The sequence below is a fragment of the Scardinius erythrophthalmus genome, assembly GCF_964197995.2.
Source record: "Scardinius erythrophthalmus genome assembly, chromosome: 9".
Lineage (NCBI taxonomy): Eukaryota > Metazoa > Chordata > Actinopteri > Cypriniformes > Leuciscidae > Scardinius > Scardinius erythrophthalmus.
In genome coordinates, this window is record NC_138229.1 from 8,201,033 (window position 1) to 8,228,523 (window position 27,491).

Consider the following 27,491-nt stretch of genomic DNA (forward strand, 5'->3'; position numbering starts at 1 on the left):
TCCGTTTCTTTCATTCTCAGTGGAGCACTTGCACTGAGCTTCATGATGCAATTCCGATTCCCAGGCATTGAATATTTATACTACCTTTCAAAACTTTGGGGTCAGTAAGATTTTTGAATACTCTTCAAAAAAATAAAATAAAAAATAAAATAGTATTGAGATATGAAGATATAAATACTCTTATTCAGCAAGGATGTATTAATTTGATCTTAAAAAAAGTGACGGTAAAGACGTTACAAAATACTTCTTTTTTCGAATAAATGCTGTTCTTTCGAACTTTCTATTCATCAAAGTGTCCTAAAAAAAATGATATAATAAATATCATAATCTGATGAGCTGTCAATTGAGACAGGCCCAAACAATATGAATATGCTGGTGTAGTTACAACATCTACCAGATCGCTAGTTTCTGGCTTATAAGCATTTAAAATGTGATTATAATTGATGCACTATTGCGATTAAACTTTACCTCATGTAAATACAATACTTCAATCAAATTGATGCGCTTAAACTCATAATCGTAGCAACCATAATCGTAGCAAAACATGTGGCTTATGCAAATTTTTAAATCGCAATAAGCAGGCATGCAAACACTTCAATCACATCTATTCCAGTCTGACTGAAGTGTGAATGTGCCTTTTTTTGGGGTCCTGAAAAAACGGAGTTCATGTTGACAACATCGCGCATCAATACAATGCAGTATATTGATGGCTGAAAATTATGAAATGGGGATATTTTAGGCGCGTCACTGAAAAAACGACTGAGGCCAAATACCAAAAAAAATAGTCCGTGTGCGCTGGAAGAGCTTGGCCAGTAACACACCTACTATATGTGAGTTTATGTTGAGCTATCTGAATAATGGCTGTAAAAAATATCCACAATTATTAAAGAATAATGAAAACTGCATGTAAACGGGAGTGAAGAGGTTTGCTCGTGTCATGCAAACACACTGCGATTAAGTCCTACCTCTGATTAAATAATCACACTATTGTGCACATGTAAAAGTAGTCAATAGCTATGTTTCCATCCACCTATTTTTATGCACATTTTGGGATCTTGCATATAAAACACTGAATGGAAATGCCAAGATGCACATACATTCTAAAAGTGTGCATAAAAAAAAAAAGGTATGCGCTAAAGTCTGTCATCAGAATTATGTGGTTTAATTCCCTGTCAGAACGGTCTCACACGATTGCATGCCCAAACAACAGGCATTCGAATGAGTTTCATCTGAGACACGTCATTTATGCTGTAAACAAATTCCCCGATTGTGGCAACTTCCATTTTTATTACAGATATTGTGTTCCAATATCCCAGGAAGTGACAACTTCGTTCTCTTGAACACATGAGATGGAAAGGGTGCTTTATTCGAATTTTATGCGAAATTCCAATTTTGCGTACAAGTTAACTTCGCAACTTTGGATGGAAACCTAGCTAATGTGCCATAGCTCCCTACGGAGGACATGGTGATGGGAAAAAAATAAAAAAATAAATTAGATAAGAGTTCAAATATGAGATTCGCTCGCAGATTGTATGCGTTCCACCAAGACATTTTGCATTTACTCACAAAACATCTGAGTTCTATGCGAGCAAATGCAGAACGTAAAACATTGAACCTTTAGGGGCTCCGTAGCTCCCAAAACATGAAAATGAGCTTTAGACTTGAATAAGCCAGTTCATCAGTAAATGATGGAGAATTTCTTTGCCACTTCTTAACTGCAAACTCATTTATAAGTTGGACATGACAGATTTGAAATAACTAATGACAATGCTATGCATGCTTGCTAAAAAAAGCTCCATTTGTTATTCAGAAACTCAATCCACTATGTTTGTAAATGAAAATATGTATTTATAGGCAATCTTCAGCTATTTCAAAATTCAAGATGAGTCATGTAAACACAAACAAACTTGAGGAGAACAGACTTCATTCATCCACTAAAAATCACTGCAAGAAATGGCTCGAAAAAGTGAAATTATTTCTGAGAAAAGCTCTAGCAGCATTAGTTTGCAGACGTTTGACTTTTTGGGAACTCTGTGTGTGTGTGTGGATGTGCACATCTGTTTATGTGTGTGTGATGGTTTGTAGCGCTGCACTACACGCGGGCCGCTGAAGAAAGCGTGTACACAGGCTTAAGCTCATAGCAGAATCACAGCGAGTCAGACGTCGCTGGCAGAGGATTAACGGCAGCAAAGCAATTACACTGCTTTACAGTCCTGTTCACTGCACCTGTACACACAACACTGACTCCTGCAGGTCAACCATGTGTGTGTGTGTGCGCTGGTTCGGAGCAATCCATAGAAGTGTTCTCCAGGGATCTGTCTAAGCGCAATTGCCTTAGTGCTCTTATATCTGTAAGTGTGTGTGTGTGATTCACATGAACTACACATGAACCTATACCAGATATCAATGCTGCTGAAAATACAATAATTAGCCGTCTAAATGAGGACACCAATAAACCCACATTCAAACAGCAATCAGTGTTCCATATACGCCTAGACATATTAGCTTCATCAAATCCAGACCCCTCTCTGTTGGCCAACCAATCCTCAGATAAGAATTTCTGCTCTTGCATATGGGATGATTATAGTCTCAAAAAGATTAACACGTGTAAGCACACTTATTAATGAACTTGATACATGTTGCAGAAATGTTTTATCCATGCCTTTCAACTTGCGTGTGCAAAATTCAAAATTGAATGAATGTGAAGCAATTTGTACAAATAGAGACATTTTTGTGAATACAAATGTTTTCCTTTGTATTAGTGTATCATAGTTTGCGCATGCAACACAGAAGATGTGCATGTGTGGATCAGGTGACACGCGTGCATTCATTGACGTCTCCTCTGAGTCAATCTCATTTGATTCATTTGGATTTTGAGACTTTCTTTTCGCGGTTTTTAAGCATTTCACAACCCACACACAAACAACTACAAATGAATAGGCCTGGTGCTAATTATTAATGTGTGCACAACTACCCATCTATTTGACAAATTCACAAATGTGCGTCACTACATTTAAACTAATACAATACAACTTGTGTGTGCAAAATCCAAAATCACATGAATGTGCAGCATTTTGTACAAATAGAGACATAGCTGTTAATACAAAACCTCGATCTTGTATTAATGTAGGCCAGAATTTGTGCATGCAACAAGTAAGATGTGCATTTGTGGATCAGGTGACACGCGTGCATTCATTGACTCGTTTCTGAGTCGATCCTATTTGATTCATTTGGATTTTGAGACTTTCATTTCGCAGGTTTCGCCTCGCACGATCCACACACAGATGTCTGAGAAAACCTGCTACCACTAGATGGCAGTATTCTGCTAAAACAGACAACGGCAGCATAATAAAGCGTTCTTCCCCATTTAAGACGCTTAATGAGAGTGATATTGAAGCACCAAATTTAGTCCTACCTTATTAATAAAGCATACTTTATAGAGGCAAACAGATTACATCAGATTATGAACAACACCCATAGAAAACCACTATAAAACGCTTAACGTGCAATCGCGCGTTGCATGTTCAATAAGGTGTATTGGCTACTGAGTTTAAATATCACCGTCTTACTGCATTGACGTTAAGCTTTTTCTTTATAATATGCTCTATGGGAGGAAAACTATATAGCCTACAGACAAGCGCCTATGAACGCGACGCGCGGCGTTTCATGTTAATGGCATTTCCCTTCCTGAGCCTGTAAAAAGAAGCTTAACATGAAATTCTGCAGTTGCGTTTAACTTTGCATGTGTATGGGAGAGAAACCGTCCGAGAGCGCAGTGAAGTACGTTTTAGGTTTGATATTCGCCGCATTTTCTAAAGGGACCATCTGCAAATTCCACTCACAGTCAAATATAAACGTCCAGTCATTCATTCAAATTAATACTTCCAAGGTTGTGGTAAATGCCTAGTGGGCAGACTGACTTAGCCTACTGTATGTCCAGCCAATATCCCGATTGAACAGTACGATTTTTTAAATTAGCCTACTGTAAATTGTTTTTCTATTCATGTTCCAAAGGTTGTAGTACGTTAGTGATAGTCAGGTGAAATGTTGCATTATTCACCTTTAGTAGGCTAAGTCACCAAAAACCTGTTTGGTTAATTACAGTAATTTTTGTTTAAAAAAATATTGTTTACTGTAAATAGGCAAGGGCGGTATTTGGACAATTTCACCTGTAGTAAGCCAGTCTAGTCACTAGGAACATAGCCTACTACAGCCATTTTGAACATGAAAAAACCCTTTTAGTGAATTACAGTATTTTTCTGCAGAATACAGGCTACATAGCCTACAGTACATGAAGTAAAGTAAGAAAGTAATTAAGTACATTTTATTTATAAAGCACATTTAAACATAGCAGGGCTATCCAAAGTGCTGAACAAAGTAAAAACAAATAGAATAAAGCATAGGAACAACCAAACAGAACAGGCAGAAACAGCATCAGGAGATCATTAAAATGCCAGGGAATAAAAATAAGTTTTCAATTTAGATTTAAAAATAGCAATTTAAAAATGAAGGGAAGACTTGTCCAAATTTTACTTGTAAATCCGTCTTACAGGAACCTTCTACAAGCTTTGGAATTTGAAAATGTCTGTTTTTAAATATTAAAAGTAATTTGAATGAAAACAAATTATACGTTTTAATGCAGTGGAATTGGCCGACGTTCCCTTGTGCATCACGAGCCGTGGTTAGCGCGTCAAAGCATTCTCATGTAGAAATATGCAGCTACACACGTAGGGCCAGTTGATTTTCAATTAATATTTCATGTCGATATACAATGGTTGCATATAGTTAAAACTAATCGTGCTATAGTAAGACTAGCCTATAACAATGGCTTAAGGGTCAAGGGAAAACAAATGTAGGCTACTGTGAAAATCTTTAACATTTAAAAACAGACATTTTCAAATTCCAAAGCTTGTATACTATGTACATTATGTGTAGTCAGATAAAAAATAAGCATAATATGAACGCAACTGCGAAACATTTTTTTTTAACAGGAAGGAAAATGCCATTAACATGAAACGCCGCGCGTCGCGTTCATAGGCGCTTGTCTGTAGGCTATATAGTTTTCCTCCCATAGAGCATATTATAAAGAAAAAGCTTAACGTCAATGCAGTAAGACGGTGATATTTAAACTCAGTAGCCTATACACCTTATTGAACATGCAACGCGCGATTGCACGTTAAGCGTTTTATAGTGGTTTTCTATGGGTGTTGTTCATAATCTGATGTAATCTGTTTGCCTCTATAAAGTATGCTTTATTAATAAGGTAGGACTAAATTTGGTGCTTCAATATCACTCTCATTAAGCGTCTTAAATGGGGAAGAACGCTTTATTATGCTGCCGTTGTCTGTTTTAGCAGAATACTGCCATCTAGTGGTAGCAGGTTTTCTCAGACATCTGTGTGTGGATCGTGCGAGGCGAAACCTGCGAAATGAAAGTCTCAAAATCCAAATGAATCAAATAGGATCGACTCAGAAACGAGTCAATGAATGCACGCGTGTCACCTGATCCACAAATGCACATCTTACTTGTTGCATGCACAAATTCTGGCCTACATTAATACAAGATCGAGGTTTTGTATTAACAGCTATGTCTCTATTTGTTCAAAATGCTGCACATTCATGTGATTTTGGATTTTGCACACACAAGTTGTATTGTATTAGTTTAAATGTAGTGACGCACATTTGTGAATTTGTCAAATAGATGGGTAGTTGTGCACACATTAATAATTAGCACCAGGCCTATTCATTTGTAGTTGTTTGTGTGTGGGTTGTGAAATGCTTAAAAACCGCGAAAAGAAAGTCTCAAAATCCAAATGAATCAAATGAGATTGACTCAGAGGAGACGTCAATGAATGCACGCGTGTCACCTGATCCACACATGCACATCTTCTGTGTTGCATGTGCAAACAATGATACACTAATACAAAGGAAAACATTTGTATTCACAAAAATGTCTCTATTTGTACAAATTGCTTCACATTCATTCAATTTTGAATTTTGCACACGCAAGTTGAAAGGCATGGATAAAACATTTCTGCAACATGTATCAAGTTCATTAATAAGTGTGCTTACACGTGTTAATCTTTTTGAGACTATAATCATCCCATACTTGCACGGCCAAACAAACAAACAAACAGAGAATGCTTTATCCACACATATACAGTACACACATATTCTTATCTATATGAGGACATACCATAGACTTCTATTGTTTTTATATAAAAATAATTAATGTTAACAGACTAACACTTACCCACATCCCCACCTTACCCATAAAAGAACAGCATGTTTAGAATAAAATGAATTAATATTATTATTATTATTAACGACAACAACAACAGTGCTGTATATAAATATATATATATATATAAAATCCAGCCAAATATATATATATATATATATATATATATATATATATATATATATATATATATATATATATATATACACACACTTACTAGTATATGCATTAAATGCATTTTTATAAAAATATATACAGATAAATACATACAACCATTATTTATCAGTTATTTTCCAATTGTTGATTACCCTGAATGACCCCAAAGAGAGGTTTTATTAGATTTAGCTGATTTTTAGGGACAATTTGTTCTAAAAAATATAGCAAAGAAAACTTCCACATACACTCGCACAGTAACCGGCATTCCATGTAAACCAAGACGCATTAGTTGCATCGAACCCAGACTTGTCGCCAACCAAACCCCAGATAACAAGTTCTGCTCTTGCTCGGCCAATCGAAACGGCTAAATCCAAGAGAGAATGCTCCATCTACACGCACAAACAAACCCCAGAACAGAACTGTTTGCCACATAGCTCCTAGATAATTAATCTTGAGGTTTGTGCTGTCCGGCATCCTCCAATTAACCAGTGAGCTGTCACCCATCAACACACACACATATCCCAGCAGACATTTCTGAGGAAATAATTTAGGTTCTGATGGAGGCTCGAGGCGATTCGGGCCAGTCCCACTGCACTACTCCCCACAGAGACAACCACAAATCCCCAGAGAGAGAGAGATAGAGACAGGAGTACCGTGAGACCACGGAGGAAGTGAATTGAACTTTACACTGAAGTTGAGATGATGTAATTCACTACATGCACAGTGGGGTGTTATGATCAATTCCTGTGGACTCTCTCTCAGCAATCGATCACTGTGTTAATCAGACCGCAGACCCTTTCCCTTTTATATATATATTATTTTTAAATATTAAACATATTTATGTGGCTGCTAGACACTCCACAAGGAATTTCTAGCAGCAGTTCATAGAGAAATATTAATTTTGCATCATTTTCTCACCGACAGTAAAATGACCAGGTGCTGTATGGGCCTTCCTCTGAGCAGGTGTTGGGCTAAATCGCAAATGGCCATCTGTATGTTTTACTGAACGCCATTTTAGACTCTAAATGGAGAATTAAAATGCTGAGAGGACTTTCAAATACAGCTCTTCAGGAATGCAAACACAAACAGGCACTTTTATAGTGCAGCCTCATATTCCTTCGATTCAGCGATAAGGTACAATATATCTGAGAATACAGTCACAAATGATGCAAATATAGTCCTCTTTCCTTTTAAACATGAATGTATTCACACTATGATAATTAATTTAGACAATATTTAGCAGAGTTTCTAATGCATAGCATATTGCTTTTTAAAATGGTGACTATTTGATAAGAACATTAAGGACACACCATTTGCTAAATTAAAAAATTATATTACGTCATAAAATTATTAAGATACCAATGGTGCTCTTCATGAGAAAAAAAAAAAAAACACCCAGTGAGACTGTGATCTGCAGTGTTTGTGAGTTCAAATCTAGCTTGCAACAAAAGCCAGATTGTAACCCAGAAAAGCCTAAATAACTAACTAAATAAAACTGTCTCTGCACTACTGAATTTGTGATTGAAGATTTGGAAAAACTACTGATCAAATTATACATGAGAATTGTATAACTGTTAATTGCAGTGTGTGTGTGTGTGTGTGTGTGTGTGTGTGTGATCTTGTAAGCCTCACAGCCTCTCAGTAATGACTTCAATTTTTCATTAATATGGAAAAAAATACAAAAACAATATTGCTAACTTTTCTCATGAATGAAAAAGAGATTGTGATGGATTTTTTAATGAATAAAATAGTAAACTGTATATCAAACTAATCATAACTAACATCTAACCTTACTTTCTATTTTTAGGCCTAACATGCTAACATTGAAACACAATGCACTAAAACTTTGTTCTTTTTTTTTTCTTCTTTTTTTATGTTGTTTGGTTGTGTGTGTGTAAAAATAACACATATGGGAAATTAAACTAGACAGATGACTAAACTTGAAACCTTGTGGTTGCCTAGTAACAAGAGGGCTTGTCTATGAAGAATCAATCAAATTGTGGGGAAATTAAGTAATGTTTCATGTCATTTTTGCCATTCTCCTATTCTATAAAAACTGTTGTATTCGTGTTAGCTGGTGGGATTCTCAATGGAATTTGTCTGAGATCCTCCGGCCTTGCTTCTTCTTGGGGGAGATTCTCTGAGAACTGCTCTGAGATCTCCCGGCCGTGATTGAAGCATTTAAAGGACATTTGCAGGAGTCTGTTTGACGATTATTCCTGCGTAGCAAGTAAGTTAGTTAGGGGAACAAGTTAAAGTAAGAAACTCTAGCTCTTGCGTCTACAGTCGACAACTGGCAGAGTATAAAGATTATTGGGTGTCGATTGTAGACGCGCCAGATTAAGTGCCGATTGGAGACGCTTGGGAGTCGACTGGAGACACCCTAGGTAAATTTAATTATTAAGTGTCGACTGTAGACGCAGGTAATTAGGTTCCAGGTACGTAGTTAGGTTTAGAGAAAAATCTAAACATAAAACATAATGTAAAATATACTGTATAATGAGATATGTAAAATCAAAGTGGATCAATAAATAAATATTTTTTATTAAAAAATTGTCTTTAATTTTCTTTGTTGCAATTTACATTTAAAACCCACTTGGGTCAAAATCGAAACAGCCATCTTTTTTTTTTTTTTTCAGGATGGCTCAGATGATCTCATTAGCGGCCTCGGTTTGGGCTACAACTTATTGGTAGTAGGGACCTGTGCTCTCAAACTGCTTCTAAAACGATGTTATGACCGACCGCTTCAGTTTAATGCTAATGATAATGACAATAACAGTAATATGATGATGATAATGACTCACTGGTGCAGGGCATGTCTGGCTGCTCTCCGTCTGCTCTGTAGTAGCCGTTCCTGCAGACGCAGATGGTGGCCGCTTCAGATGTGGACCTACTGTTAGACGGACACTGAAGACACAAACCCGTCCCTTGACTGGACTTGAATGTTCCTGGAGGACAAGCTAAAGAGACAGAGAGAGAGAGAAAGATCTTGTTAGTGAGCTATTCTGATCATTTTCCTTATTGCTTCAATCAAACACCTTCAAAATCCCAATTTGGAGACACATTTCATCTGGAATATTAGGAAAAATTAGCAGGAGCACTTGTAGATGAACAGAGAGCTGCAAAAGTGTAAATATGTTCATACTTGTCTAGTAAATCTCATAACCTTGTGTTTAATGGATCTGGACAAGAACATAATGCCTTTTGTTGCAGCATGGTGACAACCAGGAATAACATTATAAGCTTTAGGAGTGAGAAACACAGGATGTTCACTATTAACGTGGAATATGCCAGTTGGGATACAATTTGACCATGCAGTGCCTTTTTTATGCAGTGCATTACTAGCACAGTGTCTGAAGGAGTCAGTGTCAGTTTGCTCCAGACAAAAACTACGTTCATGAGAGCAAAGCGTGTTTTTGTTCCAGTTTGAGAGCAAGATGAGACATTTCCTGTTTACGAGGCCTATTTCAAGTGAAATGAGCGAAACGGAGCAAAGGTGCTCCCAAGACAAATAAGACAGTGTTTTCTGATTGGATAAAAAACACACACACACAAGCTGCTCCCCTGACTCTTTCTTGGCATTCACACAAAGTTTGTTCTTGCATTTGTGTTTCACTGTCTTGCATATACCATTTTTGTGTTTAAACATGCCTGCTTTTGGAGCCCAGTGAATTTTAAATGCAAAATGCACCTAATAAAAAAAAACTAATAAATGAAAAAAAAAAATATATATGATAATAATAATAATAAAACTGCTCTCTATATATGGCTATATATACATATTTTGAAATAAACATGCAAATAAATGTGCATAAAAAAATGCATTTTTTTAAAAATCCACTTGGACATGTCTCTTTTTTTTCATTATCTGTATAGGGCTGCCACAGAAACTGGGGTGATGTGTCACTATTTCAGTGATTTCTGTCCCATAGGGCCATTTTGTGCATGGCATACAAAAAAAAAAAACATCACTTTAAGCACATTTAACAAATTTAGAGCACTTCAGCATCCAAATATTACAGACATGCTGAACTTTACTTTCAGGGCTTCTGAGGCACAGCAGAGAGTAGTGAATAAATTCTGCTTGCTTTTCCAGGCCGGGTTTATCTCTCTGAATAAAGAGCTGGATAAAGTGATTCCTGTACTCGTTTATCATTAATTCTGCAGCTATTTGAGAGGAACACTTTCTGCTGGTTCAGCTGAATGACCACAAGGATCAGGACTCGTGTCTGCGTGATCTTATCACAGTGTACTGCTGCTGACACGGATCAAGAAAAAAAAAAAGAAAGAAAACATTTCATATTGATCCAAAATAAGTCATATTCCAGACAATGTTTTTTTTTTTTTTTTTGCTCTGATGCACATTTATAAGGTTACTTAAGGTTTCTTGCACCAAAACAGTCATTCGGAATTAAACAGGATGTTTTTTGCAACTGACCTTTAAGACTTTTAAAACATTATATTCATTCAACATTTGTCCATGATACAACCACTTTTTGCTTTGGGGAACAATGGTCACACACTCTCCACCAAGCAATATTTCATGTCAGCACTAGATCAATGTAATCTGCCGTTAATACCTTGATTAACTGGCATTACGGCAGTGACAGACGGGACGTTTCAGGTCGCAATGGACCTGGATCGACCTGTTCGCATTTAGAACTGTTATTTGCATGCCATGAATATGCATCAAACTCATAAATATGAATTACGGAGCAAACATGAGCTATATGGAGAATTTAAGATGTGGGTGTGATTACTACACTTATCAATTTACATACAAAGATGGATGATGGAAATTAATAAATGGTGTGAGATGGAAGATGTGAAGTGCGAGAAAGGGAGGGACTGTGTCTCTCCTTTAATGAGAGAGGACAGGATAATTCATCCCTTCTTCTATCCATATGAAAGAGTGTGACCTGTGCCGGGTGTGAAATCAGACCTCTGCTCCTGAATATCTGCAGCCTTTGAAGAAATTAATTAGATGCTATACAGCTCATTAAAAGTTTAGAGGGTCGGGTCCACTTTATTACTCTGTTCTTTTATCTATCCATCTACTCACCCGCGGACTTATTCATTTAGTCATTTAATAAATAAGGGGAGGAGAGGAGATTAGACATATATGGAAAGATAGAGAAGAGCAGATTAGAGGTAAAGGGAACAAAAAAGAAGAAAAGAAACAAGGGAAAAGGAAAATAAGAAATGAAAGGTAAAGGACAAGAAAAGAGCTAAAGAAAAGGACAAGAAAAAAATAAGAGAAAGGAAAAGAAATGAAAAAAGATAAATACAAAAAAGATGAGAAGAAAAAAGAGGAAAAATAGAAGAGAAGAGAAAAGAAGAGAAGAGAAAAAGACAAGGTAAGAAGAGAAAAGAAAAAAGGAAAGGAAAGGAAAGGAAAGGAAAGGAAAGGAAAGGAAAGGAAAGGAAAGGAAAGGAAAGGAAAGGAAAGGAAAGGAAAGGAAAGGAAAGGAAAGGAAAGGAAAGGAAAAAGAAAAGGAAAATGAACAGACAAAAAAGAAGAAAGGAAATGGAAAGGAAAAGACAAAAAAGAAGAGAAAAAGGAAAGGAAAGGGAAATGAACAGACAAAAAGGAAATAAAAGGAAAGGAAAGGAGAGGAAAGGAAATGGGTTTAGAGGAATACACATACTGAATCAGAGGAACATTTGGTGTGGAGCCCCTCTCACACACACACACACACACAGCAGAATGTGTGAAGGTGTGGGTGTTTGACAGACAGCTTCTGACCCAGCCCATATGACACACACACACACACACACACACACACACACACAATCACACTCGAACGCCTCTCCCATCCCGCACAACGCCACATTCTCTCAGTTACGAAACATGCCATGTTTATCACCACGACAACAAGCACTGCAGCCATGACCTCTGACCCCTGCGGCCCACTCGTACACACCAGAACAACAGACGGGGAAACTCCTGTTAGAAGGTGCAATCCTTTAACAGAACGTGTGACAGGTTTTACATTTAGAAGTACAGCACGAGGCCTCATTTTACAAGAGAGTTCATTTTCATCTAAGTAGCAGATTATTGTGTTTGCTGAACCGTCAAACTTGCAGACTCTCCGACACTGAAAGTGGACCAGCATCTGCTGTAAAATACCTGTATCTGAAAGACACCCCCTGAGGGCGACCACTCAAACGCAACAGCTGAGCGCTTGGCTTCAGGCTTCTGCTGTGGTTGTCTGAGAAGACCTCCATCTCTGTAGCTGTAGGCGAAGCCTGAGGAGACAAGCCTGAAAATTCATCACACCAAACACGCAACACTCCAACAGCCTCACATACGGAGCGGAGTCGCGGTATCTCAGATCTTTCATGGACCGGTAACAGTGTACATTGAGAAGAAGCCAAACTTGTTTTACCTGACAGAAATATCACAAACATCTTCATACTGTATTGCTCTGTAATGCACACACAAATCTCACAAGCGCCTTCAATATCAACTAACTGGATTAAAGGCCAAAATAAACACAAGCACACAAATGATTCAACACACTGCAAGCATACACACTCCACCTGCCTAATATGCTGTTGGTCCTCTGCATGCTACAAAACAGCACCAACTTGCCTAGGCATGGCCTCTATAAGACCCCTGAAGGTGTCCAGTGGTATCTGGCACCAAGACTTTAGCAGCAGATCCTTCAAGTCCTTTAGGTTGTGAGGAGAAGGCCGTCCACGTGATGTAAAAGAAAATGGGACTCATCAGACCAGGCAACCTTCTTCTACTGCTCCAAGGTCCAGTTCGGATGCTTGTGTGCCCATTTGTAGGCACTTTCAACATTGGACAGGGGTCATCATAGGCACTCTGATTGGTGCGATGCACTGTGTGTTGTGAAACATTCCTCCCATAACCATCTTTTTGTGTGACTTGTGCCACAGTAGGCCTTCTGTTGGGTCGGACCAGATGGGATAGCCTTCATTGCCCTCGTGCATCGATGAGCCTAGGGTGCCCAACACCCTGTTACCGGTTTGTGGTTTGTCCTTCCTCAGACCACTGTTGGTAAATTCTCACCACTGCTGACCGGAGCATCCCACAAACCTTGCGGTTTCAGAGATACTCAGACCCAGTTGTCTTGCCATAACAATCTGACCCTTGTCAAAGTCACTCAGATCTTTATTCCCGCCCACTTCTCCAGCATCCAACACTTTGATTATCAGAACTGACTGTTTGCTTACCATCTAGTCTACCCAGAGTCTATAGTTATATTAAGTACATAAATATGTAAATGCATTTGCAGTATACTTAGCATTTTTTTTATTTTATTTTTGCTATATTTATTTTTCACCAGGTTAAACACTGAAAAAAAAAACATAAAGAACAAAAATATTAATAAAACATAGAAAAAACGCATCGTTAAAACTAAATACAACTAAACTGAAATTGAAAAGCAAAAAAACAACTGACATTTTCAAACGACGGTAAATGCGTGTGAAAGTAATGATGTGAGCTCAGTCAGATTGTGTAGCGTCCCCCAGGCTACTGTTTACACTTTAAGCTACTGTTTAAAATGGAGCGTCTAGAGCTGAATCAGCTACTGTGAACAGCCTACAGTCAACGTGACTGAGTGTGTGAGTGCAAATGCATTTAAAAATGCATCTTTATGCTTTTGGAGCACATTCTTAAAGCACACACACACACACATAAAACATTCCCACACAAACCTGCATGTCCACTGGCTTTCTGACATTGCAAAATGCTATTCTCACTGCGACATTTTCCGCTAATTGTCTCGCGCCTGTTCAGCATGACATGAATTAATCCAGGGCCCTTTCTCTCAGTCCCAGGCGCTACAAGGGTCAACTCGGCAAAGAAATGATGACGGAGGGGAACTGAGGACAAGGAACGAGGGAACCAGACGTGAAAAAAAAAAAAAAAAACATCGAACCACAAAAGATAGCAAAAAAAAAGATAAAGCACAGAACCTGCCATGGGACTGGGTTTTAATTCAGCATTAACGCTACAAACTTTTTCTAATTGACCTTGCGCATTAGGAGCACGTGGCTCAGGCGTTAAGCGCATTAATTAGCGCAGGGACGTCTCTCCGCAGCGTTCTGTCAGAGCAGACACGGGAAAGAAGAAAAAAATCCACCCAGCTTTTCTGTTCAATCTCAGCCTCGGCGAGAAAAGCCATGTTGCTGAAAGCTGAGATCAGCTGGCACAAAGCCCAGCTCGCAGGCGGACTCATTCTGGCCGGGCTGGGAGGAACGGACGTTTATTCCTCAAAAGAGCAATAAAGCCATTACAGCGAGTAGGGAAAAGAAACATCGCTCATGCATGGCTGCTGAAACATCAGTCAATAGAGCAGGTTTTTGCTTGAGCATGTATATATGTACTCTCGTGTAGCCAGACGTTTGACTAGCAGCTTGAAGTTGGTTTACATAGCATAAAAGACGATGGACGATGACACATTGGGGTCGATGGCAGTTCGGTAGATGGCCATCTGTCAAAACATTACCATATTATGTAATATATAAATAAAATTTGCATAATGTACTTTTTAGTTTATATTTTTTCTGACCAAATAGTTTAAAAATGTAATATTAGCCATATCCTGTTTATTGACTAATTATTGTTTAAAAGTAAAAGATAAATAAATAAATAAACAAATAAATAAATAGGAACTATATATATATATATATATATATTATTTTTTTTATAAATTTTTTTATACAATTTTATACAGGATACAATGCTACGAACCTGGCAGTTAGTTTTTCTTATTAGGCACAAATTGCCAGAGCTGATTTTCCAGGTTAATTTTAGCCAGAAAAGTTCTGTATTTTTGCTGTGATTAAAAAAACAACAACATCTGCAACAGTAACTAATATATATATATATATAACACAAAGAATGAAAATTATTTAGTCAAAATGAATGCAATAGCGTTTTCTTGATGCGAAACAACTTGACTTGCAAAAGGACTTGCTTTCGTCCATCGGGAATTTATTGGTTTACATGGTTTGCTATTGGTCAATCTCATGTGAGTGACAGGTTGTCCCGCCCTCGTGCCAGTAGAGAAGAGGAGAGATGTTACTGCAAGAGGGAGGGGAAGTTATTTTGATTAAAGATTACAAGGGCACTATCAATACATTCAATTGTATATTATTTTATAAGAAATATGACCTTTAAAATCTTTTTAAAATTATAATTACATTCGGACAACATACATCAAAAGGTGATTATGCAAGACTTCTAATCAGGCACTGATTATAGTACCTGTGCATCCTGCCTGCCAGAAATTGTGTAAAACCAGCATATTAGATCGTTCCTTGATGCTTTGCGAAGACTCTTGCAATGTGTGTGTGAAATACGCATCAGACGATCCACGAACAGTCCGTAGGCGTGCTGTCTGAAGCTGAGACAACTGCAAAGTCAGAGTCCATCGGTGTTAGCTTCATCATCCTGTAAATTCCCACACAGATTTCACTAGCCTCTCACAAACAACAAACAAACAAACCAAAGCAAAAGACTTAACCAAAACCCTCTGATCTCAGTCTTGCAGAAAACAACCCTCTTTTCTCATTGAAGTGATGTTTTGAGTCAAATTTGAAGTTCAAGGGAACCGGGAACCGCCTGAGTTTTATCTTTCTTTACAGCGCGTGTAAGTATAATCCAAAACAACTGTTATGTCTTGATTATAGTTCCACCATTGTACTCGCGCACACATACGTTATTAAAACCGTGAGACTGCACTTCATACGCCGTAATTGAAAATGGAAATGAATTCTAAAGAAAATAAGCTACATGAGTTTGCATATTCATGTAATGGGGGTGTGAAGTCAGAGAGAGCAGGGAACATCATGGCCTTTTCCACGGCCGTTTTGATTAACTTTTGTTCAAGGAATATCAAATATCTCACAGCACAAGCACTTTACAAAGTGAGCCACATCCACGGGCCAAACGCTTAGCCTTTCGGGAAATTCTTCATCTGTAATGTTAATGAAAATCATGATCTGCATACGTACGGCCATAAAGAGGGATGGAAGATAAGCTAAATTAAATCGGCAGCTATCAGATCGAGAAAACACAGAGATAGAGAGAGACTGCTGCTGAAGTCATAAAGGCCGTTTACACCGACAGCGATTACATCGTTTGAGGTCGCTGTACTGTATCGCAATGTGTATCATGTGATTTACAATGTCTGCACTCCCATTGGTAGGCGCCGCATTGTGTCACTGCATATTTGCATAGAGCTGAATAGCTGAACTCCGCTCACGTGTCGCATCGCCAAAGGCCTGATTTGACTCACATCTCAAAATGAAAGACTTCTGGTTGTCATTAGGGGCTTTCCCACCAGAGGAACGTTTTCCCAGTTCCTATGACTATTGGCAGAAGTACCCGCTTTTTGGCATGTTCGCACCGCAGGAACTGGGAGTGATTTTAGTTTTTTTGGGGATTACATTAGCTCATACTTCACAGTAGGGTCAAGCCTGAATGTTGCCCTTAAAGTGATAGTTCACCCAAAAATATAAAATTTTGTCATTAATTACTCACCCTCATGTCGTTCCAAACCCGTAAGGCTTTCGTTCATTTTCGGAACACAAATGAAGATCTTTTTGATCAAATCTGAGAGCTTTCTGTCCCTCCATTGACAGCTCTGAAACTAGGCTACCACTTTGACGCTTCAAAAAGCTCATAAAGAGATAGTAAAACTAATCCATATGAATTGAGCAGTTTAGTCCATACATTTTCTGAAGAGGCACGATTGCTTTATATGATGAACAGGTTGCATTTCGGCTTTTATTCACATATAAACATTCATCAACTCGCACATCAGTTGTGGTAAACGGAAACTCAAGCATGCTCGCTTGATGTGCGAGAACCAATGAGGTTCATTCTCGTGTTATGCAGCACGTTTGAGCTTCAGCAAGAGGTTTGTTCTAGTGCGTCAAGCAGGTTCGGTTGAGCTTCTGTTTATGTTCACTGATCTATATGTGAATAAAAGCCTGAATTTGGTCATCGTGTCAATTGCCTAGCTGTCAATGGAGAGACAGAAAGCTCTCAGATTTCTTAATTTATGTTCTGAAGATGAACTAAAGTCTACGGGTTTGGAATGACATGAGGGTGAGTAATTCATGATGACAGAATTTTCATTTTTGGGTGAACAATCCCTTTAAATGACGTCGCTGACGAATGGTGGTGGTGCAGATGCAACAGGAAAATAGCCAGAGGGGAAATATTTGTTCTCTGGTCACCGTCCTAGTGACTAGTTCCTATAACTGAGTTCCTATAAGTACCCGGTGCGAATGCCCCTAATGTGAACCTTTGTCAATGTGGGCCTATCAAAACTGCCTCCAGCATAAACATTGCAAATGAACAAAATGTGCATCAAAGAGCCTTGACCTGAGAATGAATATGTTATATGACAATATTCAAGCAAAATTCTGTTGCTGCTGGCTATTTGTGACAAAAATACTGAACCGAAAGAAAGACGCACTTTTGACTAAAATCAGATAGCATTTAACAACCATCCCCAATTTTACAAGTGATGTTGCCACTATTCCTCAACACTCACACTGCAATAAAAGCAGGGCAAGAATATGAAGAGAAAGCACTTTAATTACTGCACAATGAATGAAATGGCACAAACAGTTCAGTAACCAACTGCATGTTCAAGGTATTTGTGATAGTTGGCTGCATGGTGAGAAAGCTTGTAGAAACCTGTGATATGAGTTCAGCTGTAGTCTGTGTATAATCTTTTATTCATCCCTCATGTGACAACGGCTAGATACTGAAAACGTGCTTCCTTACAGTTCTCAAACATACAAGGCCTCGGACAGAAAAGCCCACTGGTTCACTGAAAGCTTCACAGCAATGTTTGGAGCCATCAGGGTGTACAGTACAGCACGCTCCTAAAAAAGTGGCCAAAATTACCAAATAGCCAAAAAATTGTCAACCATAAACCACCTGACCTTGACTTCCCCCGACAACACTCTTAGAACCTCTTTCTGTCAGGTGCTTCATATATAGAACCTTTCAGGGGATCATTTCATTCATTCAGTTTTAATTTATTCATTTAGATTTAATTCATTCTTAATTTGAATTCAACTTTACAAATTAAAAGGCTCATAAACAATTTACCAGATCTTTTTTTTTTTTAAATAACCTGTTAAATAAAGTATTTTGCAATCATTTAAATATGAATGTCATTAAATGTATTAAATATCAGTCCACGACTCCACATGGTGCAAGACATCGATAATACACATTTTAAGCAACACATTTTACAAAAAAGGAAATTTACTTGACTCAGTTTTAAAGAACATTTTATGCCAAAAAGGAGATATATATAAGAAGAAATGTCTTCTTTTTTTGTGGCTTCAGCATCCAAGCTGTTTGAGAGCCACTGTATTACTCTCTTTTTGTACTGCCAACAATTTAATGAAACAACTCTGAAATAAGTTTTTCATCTCTGCAACTACACAGAATGTCATTGTGAACTGAATTGTGCCATTTAGCACTCTTTTATTGATAACTTCTGAAAAAAAGTCTTTTTGAGTGTCTCTTATGTAAGTCGAACCTTGAATTCAATAACTGTTTCACTCTCTTCTGTGGATCTTTCTTTTTATGCACAACGTTTTCCAGCAACATGGGTGTATCTATCTATCTATCTATCTATCTATCTATCTATCTATCTATCTATCTATCTATCTATCTATCTATCTATCTATCTATCTATCTATCTATCTATCTATCTATCTATCTATCTATCTATCTATCTATCTATCTATCTATCTTCTGTTTGTCTATTTATCTATCTACAGTATCTGTCTGTCTGTCTATCTATCTATTCATGTCTGTCTATATGTATCTATCGTTCTCTCTCTGTATCTATCTATCTATCTATCTATCTATCTATCTATCTATCTATCTATCTATCTATCTATCTATCTATCTATCTATCTATCTATCTATCTATCTATCTATCTATCTATCTATCTATCTATGTATAGATCAGTGTTTGTCTGTCTATGTATCATTCTATCTGTTGTTCTCTCCCCGTTTTCATCCATCCATCCATTCGTCTGTCTGTGCTGTGGGTGTATTTGGGTGTGTATCTGTCTCACTCTCATTACCTCAGTCTGTTGATCATGAGATTCAGGGCCTGCCATCAGACGCATACGGGGTCAAAAGTCATGACCTCTGCTGACTCTGAGGCTTGGATGTGACAGTGTCCTTTAAGTGGCCACTAATCTGTGTCAGCTTTTCACACAACAGTGTCAGAGTGTGTGCGTGTGAGACAAACAGCCTTAGAGTGCATTTTCAGTCATCTTTGTGATGAGCAAGCGTGTGTGTGTGTGTGTGTGTGTGTGTGTGTGTGTGTTTTTCCTCTTACCAGAGCATGACAGTGATGTATGGAGCTGACCAGAACAAACTAAGTTTCACCTTTACAGGCACAGGGAATGGATTACAGTGAGTGTGCGTGATCAGATGTGAGTAACTGTCATTACCTCTGCCAGACTTAAAATCCCTTTTCTGAGAATCTAAGCTCTGCTCCACTCAGTCTAGAGCCGTCATCGGCGCGCAGATGCATGTCATTTAATGCACTTCATTTGTTTCCAAACATGCCCTGATGAAAACACGCAAACCACAATCTCGAAGTCTAAATCATCCATTTCATCTGTCAGAGAGTAAAAGCATTAGGCTGCATCATTCTTTATATGAATTGACAAGAACAAACAAGTGAACATCCATTCCATCAAAACCACACATGCACTCAAGAAGCAAAGACCTTGTTCCGCAACTAATACATGTGAAATTATTTCTGGAAAGTAAAATATCTGAACATCCTTAAGACTTGTTTACAGATATAGAATTGTGTTCCCAACACACATTTAATTGATTTCTTTTCTTTTCTTGGTTTAAGCATAAATAAAAACAAAATTATGCTTAAAAATTTATTTAAAAAATGCCAATTGAGTGATAAAAAAAATGCACCTCACAAAAAATAGGTTCAAATATTTGAAAACTATCATTCAACCTGTCATATCCAAAAATGAAAAAAAGAAAAGAAAGATTTTGTCTTTATCGGGTTACTGTCACTAGAGTAAAACCATGGTAAATTATCCATAAAAGATGAAACCAAAACTACAGTGAAATAAATGACAGGATATTGACATTTGTGTCCCAGAGTGAAGTGTGTGTGTGTTTGTGCACATGTGTGTTTGTACCATATGTGTTGTGACTCACAGGACCTGATAGAAAACCTGACAGCCCTCAGTAGGCTGTTGCCACGACAACGCCACAGCTCTCAACTCACTGGCCTCTCCCAGCATCTCCCAACTAACGGTAAGCGCTAACAGTTTCACACTTGAAAAAGTCTTCTTGATGACTGAGTCCTCGGACACGGTCACCAAAACGCCTCTATTCTGTATTTTCCATTTCTTTTAGAGATTAAGATGGACAATGAGAGAAAGAGACATAATTAGTATTCTAAAGTCCTCTATCGGCACAGTTGAGAGTTGGCAGGGTGCGACATTGCTTCATGAGGAGGTCTGACATCAACTCTTTTCCTCCAAATCGCTCCTCCTCTCTCTTCTATCCATTTTAGTTTGTTATTATTATTATCATCATTATTAGTTAGTTGACAACACAGGCCCCTAAAACATCAGTAAAAATATTTAAACAGCTTTACAGCACAAATAATGCACAATATTTAACAGAGGAATTAATATACGTGCTTTGATAAAATTATAAGCTTTACATTTCTGCTTTTAAATCCTTCAAAAATTGATGTAATGCACTTCCATTGTAAGCATCTCACTATAATAAAAATTATTTTTTATTATATAAAAATTTGTCAAAATTATTCTCTTGAGGTAATCAACATTACGTATTGAACCAAGATCATTCCTTTCAGCAACCTGTGCTTTCTAAAAACATTCATTTCAACCCTCTCCATGAAATAAACAATTACACACACACACACACAAATCTACCAACAGCTAACAACTTTCACTTCTTCAAAGTATACTTTTTAATGTTCTCTCAATAAAAGCTCTGCCATTACCATATAATCACTTTCTGATTTCCCAGACAAACAAACCTTGATTTTGTCCTTATGCTTTGATAACAGCGGTATTTAGTAAAGCCCTGAACATCCTCTAGAGCTTTTAGCCTCATGGTGCAGCTAATAGACTGGATAGAGAATCATGCTGTTTTACAAAACACAACTCTTTGGCTCACTTAATGCTTGACAAATGAGGGTTAAAATACACACAAACAAAGACACATATACAGAAATCACAGATAACAAATGATATGGCACATATAAGCTGTAGCTTCCCAGGGAATGTTCTCAGAGCATTGGATAACGTCATCACCGCATAACTGATGTGCTGAGAGGATAATAAAAGGTTACTCCCGCTTAAAGTTTGCACATTGCTTGTGTGATATCCACTGACTCGCCTTCATGGTTTAAAACTGGTTTAAAACAATATCGCGACTTGACATTTTTCTTTATCACCAATTGCCAAATGATGGACAACGGTTCATATTTCCTGTGATAATAAAATAAATATTAAATAAGTTAAAAAAGTGAAAAGTGAAACAAGTAAATTAATGGCATTTTTGACATTTTTTGGCATGCCAAAATGATTTTCTGGCATGCCAAAAATGAATCAGACCATCCGATTGCCGGTCGGGAGAGGTTAATCGCTAATCGTTTCCCCTTCTACACTGCACGACAAAACTGAAAATCAGCCCGATTAAAAAAAAAAGAGTCGCACAAGAATGCGGTTCAAAATCAGACGAATATCACACAGTGTATGCCCACCCTTAGCACATGGTTTGTATATTTATTTTAAATGTTACTACTTGTTTCAGAGTGTTCAAAGAACATTCAAAAGTAATGTTCCCATAATGTTTGCAAAACTTAAAACGGAATGTTCTCTTAATGTTCGTCTAACTAAGGGTATGTTTACACGACAATGATATGGTTAAAACTGAGTTTTTCCTTTGAGTTGTCAAAACGATCCCCTTTCACACGGATCTGCGAAAACGACTAAAAATGCTGCATTCTGCTGCCAGGCCATTAGATGGCGATGAAACACATAGGGCCCTATCTTGCACCCAGCGCAATTGACTTTGTACACCGACGCATGTATCGTTCTTATTTTGCACCTGCGCAAAGCGCGCTTTTCCCTCCACAGAAGCACGTCGCTAAACTAGGGAATGAACTTGCGCTCCCTGGGCGGTTCAGCGCAAAAAAGGAGGCGTGTTCCGACGCAAACGTTCCTTCATGCTATTTTGCAGGTTTAGAAAACAATTGCGCAACTAACCAGGAAAAAATAGTTTAAAGTCAGCGCATGTTATTCATATGCTATTTTAAGGGCGCATGCTTGGCCATAATCAATGTAGCGTGTGCACAACACACACACACTTTGATTCTCTCATCTACACAGAAGCAGCAGTTTTCATTTTTGCAAATCATACATTATTACGATAGATAGATAGATAGATAGATAGATAGATAGATAGATAGATAGATAGATAGATAGATAGATAGATAGATAGATAGATAGATAGATAGATAGATAGATAGATAGATAGATAGATAGATAGATAGATAGATAGATAGAATGTGAGATGACGCTCTGATTGGTTTATTTCACGTTACGCCCAAACCACACCTATGAATAATGAAGCTACTTCAGACCAACCCATTTTAGATTTGCGCCTGACGCAAGAGTCATTTATCCCGCTGGGAGAATAGCAACAGCGCCAAGACCCGCCCACAAAGTTACTTGCGCTTTGCGCTTTGACACTTGCGTTTCAGATCGTTAAAATAGGGCCCATAGACTGAACACGTAACACACGTGCAGGGCGTCATCGTCTTCAGAGATTTGCGTTTTTGTTGTTTACACGGAGACCGTTTTCAAAAGCTTGCACTTTGAAACACTTTTTAAAAAGTTTGCGTTTTCAGTGTAACGAACGTCTAAAACGCATAAAAAGTTTTACGTTTTTAGTTGAAAATGGTGTCATGTAAACGACCCCTAAGAAAATGTTTTTTAAAACAATTTAAAAACTGTGCATTTTAAATGTTCAGAAATAATAACTTAAGAATGTTAGCAAAACGTTCTTGGATCAAGCTTTTATTAGCTGAGTTAGTGGTTAGCGCATGTGCTACAATGCGCTGAGCAGTCATGCTTACCTAGGGCGACCAGATGGGATGATCCTGGGTTTATGAGCCATGTCGTGCATCCCAACGGAGTTACTGTCAGGATGGCATTTGTCAAGATAATTAGTCTTAACTTTAGCATGATTGCTATAAATGTCTTAAATGGACATTTAACAATGTTATGTGTAGCCTTTAAGGTTTAGTTAATGTAAAAACAATGTCATAATGTCTCATGTCATTACAAACCCCTATGACTTCTGTCTTCCGCTGACCACAAAAGGAGATTTTATAAACAAAAGGCCGGATTTGAAATCAGTTGCCTGCATATAAGTGTTAACGGATAAGATGAAGCACCAACAATCTACATCATCTTAATCTGGTCACCATGTGCTCAACTGACAATATATATATATATATATATATATATATATATATATATATATATATATATATATATATATATATATATATATATATATATTTTTTTTTTATATTCCTGATACTATTAAATAATGTGGCAAAATGGCAAAAAAATAAATAAATCTCCTGAATCAGCTCACCGATACGATTGATCCTTCCCATTTCTCCAGTCCCGGCAATGACAGCCCACCTGACTAAAACGAGCTCTAATATTTATAAGATACTTAAAGTGGTATTGTGAATTTTAAAAGAAGCATTTTGATGTCCGAGGTGGTAAAAACCTCTCTTTGGCTGTAATGAAATTTGCCTCGGCTATTAGCTTTGTCTTGCTAAGAGCTGGTCTCTCTTTAAGCGCCGCAGCTCATTAACTGCAAGGGAGGGTCGATTAATCCATAACAGTTAACGAAAGATGCTCACGCACGGCCTTCCTTTCCATTTTCTTTAATGTCTGTGTCTCTAACACTTAAAATTCCTGTCATCTATCTCTCTCCTGCTCTAAAACACACACGCACATAAAGAACTCTCCAATACTGTTTCCACACTAATAGCAAAAGACCTAGAGCACTTGCACTTATCGATGTGTATTAGCCTATACTTTTCGGCTTTTTACCAACAACTGCTTGCAGTGTTTTTTTTTTTTTAAGTTCATCAGATGGATGGATGGATGGAACGACAGACAGGGGGTGCATTTCCTGTACAACGCCGCATCGTTGAAGAAATCAAGTATATCTAGTCACGACTGTTGAAACCGTATTGTCGCAAATTGGTTCAACCATGTTAATGATGTCACGCAGGTGTTGGAGTAATACCTTATTTTAATGAATATGTTTGAGATTTAATTCATGGTAGATGTTTTTCTATAAATTACGGACATGGCATCTGATGACTTTCTCATTTTTCTCAGTTATTTTGCTTTATTTCCAGATTCAATCATAGGCTCATCTTACGTTATAGAGCACGTTCCCACATGCACACTCTTCAAAAATTACGCTTTAAATCTCGATAAACTAAAAGACGTAAATGACATTGGTATGTATTCTAAATAAAATATATAAATTGTACTGAATGCTTATTTGGTTCAAGATAAGGATTTATAGGACCCTATCTTGCACCCAGCGCAATTGACTTTGTACACCGACGCATGTATCATTCCTATTTTGCACCCGCGCAAAGCGGACTTTTCCCTCCACAGACGCACGTCTGAAGTTAGGAAGTACACTTGCGCTCCCCAGGGCAATTTAGCGCAAAGAGGAGGCGTGTTCCGGCGCAAACGTTCCTTCATGCTATTTTGCAGGTTTAGAAAACAATTGCGCCACTAACCAGGAAAAAATAGTTTAAAGTCGGTGGCGCGTTGCGCATGTTATTCATATGCTATTTTTAAGGGCGCATGCTTGGCCATAATCAATGTAGCGTGTGCACAACGCGCATTGATTCTCTCATCTACACAGAAGCAGCAGTTTTCATTTTTGCAAATCATACATTATTACTATAGATAGATAGATAGATAGATAGATAGATAGATGGATAGATGGATAGATGGATAGATGGATAGATGGATAGATGGATAGATGGATAGATGGATAGATGGATAGATGGATAGATGGATAGATGGATAGATGGATAGATAGATAGATAGATAGATAGATAGATAGATAGATAGATAGATAGATAGATAGATAGATAGTTTGCCCACTACAATAAACAAAACAAAAAAACACTATGCATGTGTGTTTTAAAGGAAGGGCGGAAAACTACCTCACCGCCAGTTACAATCTAATTCAGGAACAATGCTCTGAAAGTGGGACTAGAGGGAGAAACAGATCCAAAATGTTCCTATCTTAACTAAATATCAGCGCTGACAGCCCTTTGCTCCATGTGGAAACCTCTGTCTGGGATGCACATGGAGTGTGTGTGTTGGAGTCGAGGTGCGAGTCTGAACAAGCGAGCGCTCACGTCTGTCCCGGCCTAACTAAATAAGCTCTCTCCCTCTGCCACCTCATTACCTGCGCCGCCTGCGAGCGCTTCAATTGTGTATGAAGCGGAGGTGATGAAAGCAGGAGTCTAAAAGCGACACGCTTCGCTTGCACAGCTTTATTCTGTCAGCAGTTTACCCTCGAGAGAAGCGCCACCGCCAGTTTGAGCAGCGAGCTTTTACACTTGTATTTGCCGCTGGATTAGTTTATTTGTTTTGACTCTTCTGTCGCTATCTGATCTTCATGTGCTGTCACGCCATTGTTGATTCATCCGGGTGCGTGTTGTTTCTACGGCAGACTGGTGTGTGTCGAGATGTTTGTCTGAGGACGGGTGACTTGCAGATGTCAGCTAAACAAACGTCAACTTGCCATTCTGTTGCGGACATAAATAACAAAATAATAAATATTTCTTTAGTTTTTTTTTTTTTTTTCTCACATAAACCTACTGGTTATTTAGAACAACAACACACACACACCAAAAAACAGATGCATTAACAAGTTATTTATTTATTACTCTAAGGTGTTGAATATTTTCCTGGTACGTGTTGTCTAGAATAAACAAATAAACAAACAAACAAATGCATATATTTATAGAAACAGCTATGTTTGCTAGTCTGTTTACTAACTCTATAAAACAAGGCTATATATGCATATATGTATTTGACTTGCTCTATTGTTAGCTTTACTTAAAGGCAGGGTAGGTAGGATTTTTCTAAAAAAAAAAAAAAACATTCCATATTTGTTTAAACTGTCTTTATATACCAATACATAATTAAAATGTAAGTACTCTGAAAAAGAGAGTATAAAAATCGAGTGTCTGTAGACCTCTTACGACTGTTGTAAACACAGCTAATTATTTCCATTCACTCCACCCCCTCCCTTCTGAGCTCCTTCCAAAGCCACGCCCCCAAAACACGTGAACGCGCGAGAGACGAGTGGAGAGGAAGGAGCGCAGTGCATGCAGTGACATCATGTCAGAATCACATGTAATAAAATACCTAACTTTATCACTATGAATATAAACAAATAAGATTTCTTTTAGTACTCACTATCAAGCTAGCATATCGATACTGGTAAAGTTTAAAATATACTTTCTTTGATTCTTTAACAAGCTATATTTATAGGTAACGAGCTATATTTATAAGGCAAAGCTAAAAACAGGTTGCATTGATACACGTTTTTCCATTACCATCAGTTACACTGTGATGAAGGTGAATTTCGTGTAAGATTCATAACATATACGGTGTTTTGCGAGTTTCCATGATGAAAACATTGTTGACTCTAATGAGGACTACACTCCGGAGACAAGTACCGCTTCGTCGGTTCGAGGACAGGTCCGGGGTCGAGGGCGAAGCAGAGGAGGTCGTTCAAGAGTGCGGGCAACCAGGGTCCGAGGAAGTAGTTTTTGCCTTGTTTGCCTTCGCTGACTGCATATGCAGGTGCTTTGAATTTTGAATGCTCTTTCTCTGCCATAATTTTACTCTTCGTAGGTTCCGCGCCTCTCAAATCAAACGGGTGCGCGCGCATAAGGGCAGATCTAGCAACAGGGGTGGTA

At 37.9% G+C, this 27,491-nt stretch overlaps 1 protein-coding gene across 1 annotated transcript in view; it reads right to left on the bottom strand.

Annotated features, from left to right (window-relative positions):
• ephb1 (EPH receptor B1) overlaps nt 1–27,491 on the bottom strand; it is a gene marked incomplete at its 5' end in the record, with an annotated part of 246,297 nt that overhangs the window by 82,012 nt on the left and 136,794 nt on the right. The window contains one exon of the mRNA XM_081375455.1: nt 9,201–9,356. Within this exon, the coding sequence (XP_081231581.1) occupies nt 9,201–9,356 (156 nt within the window). The remainder of the gene's footprint in view (nt 1–9,200; nt 9,357–27,491) is intronic.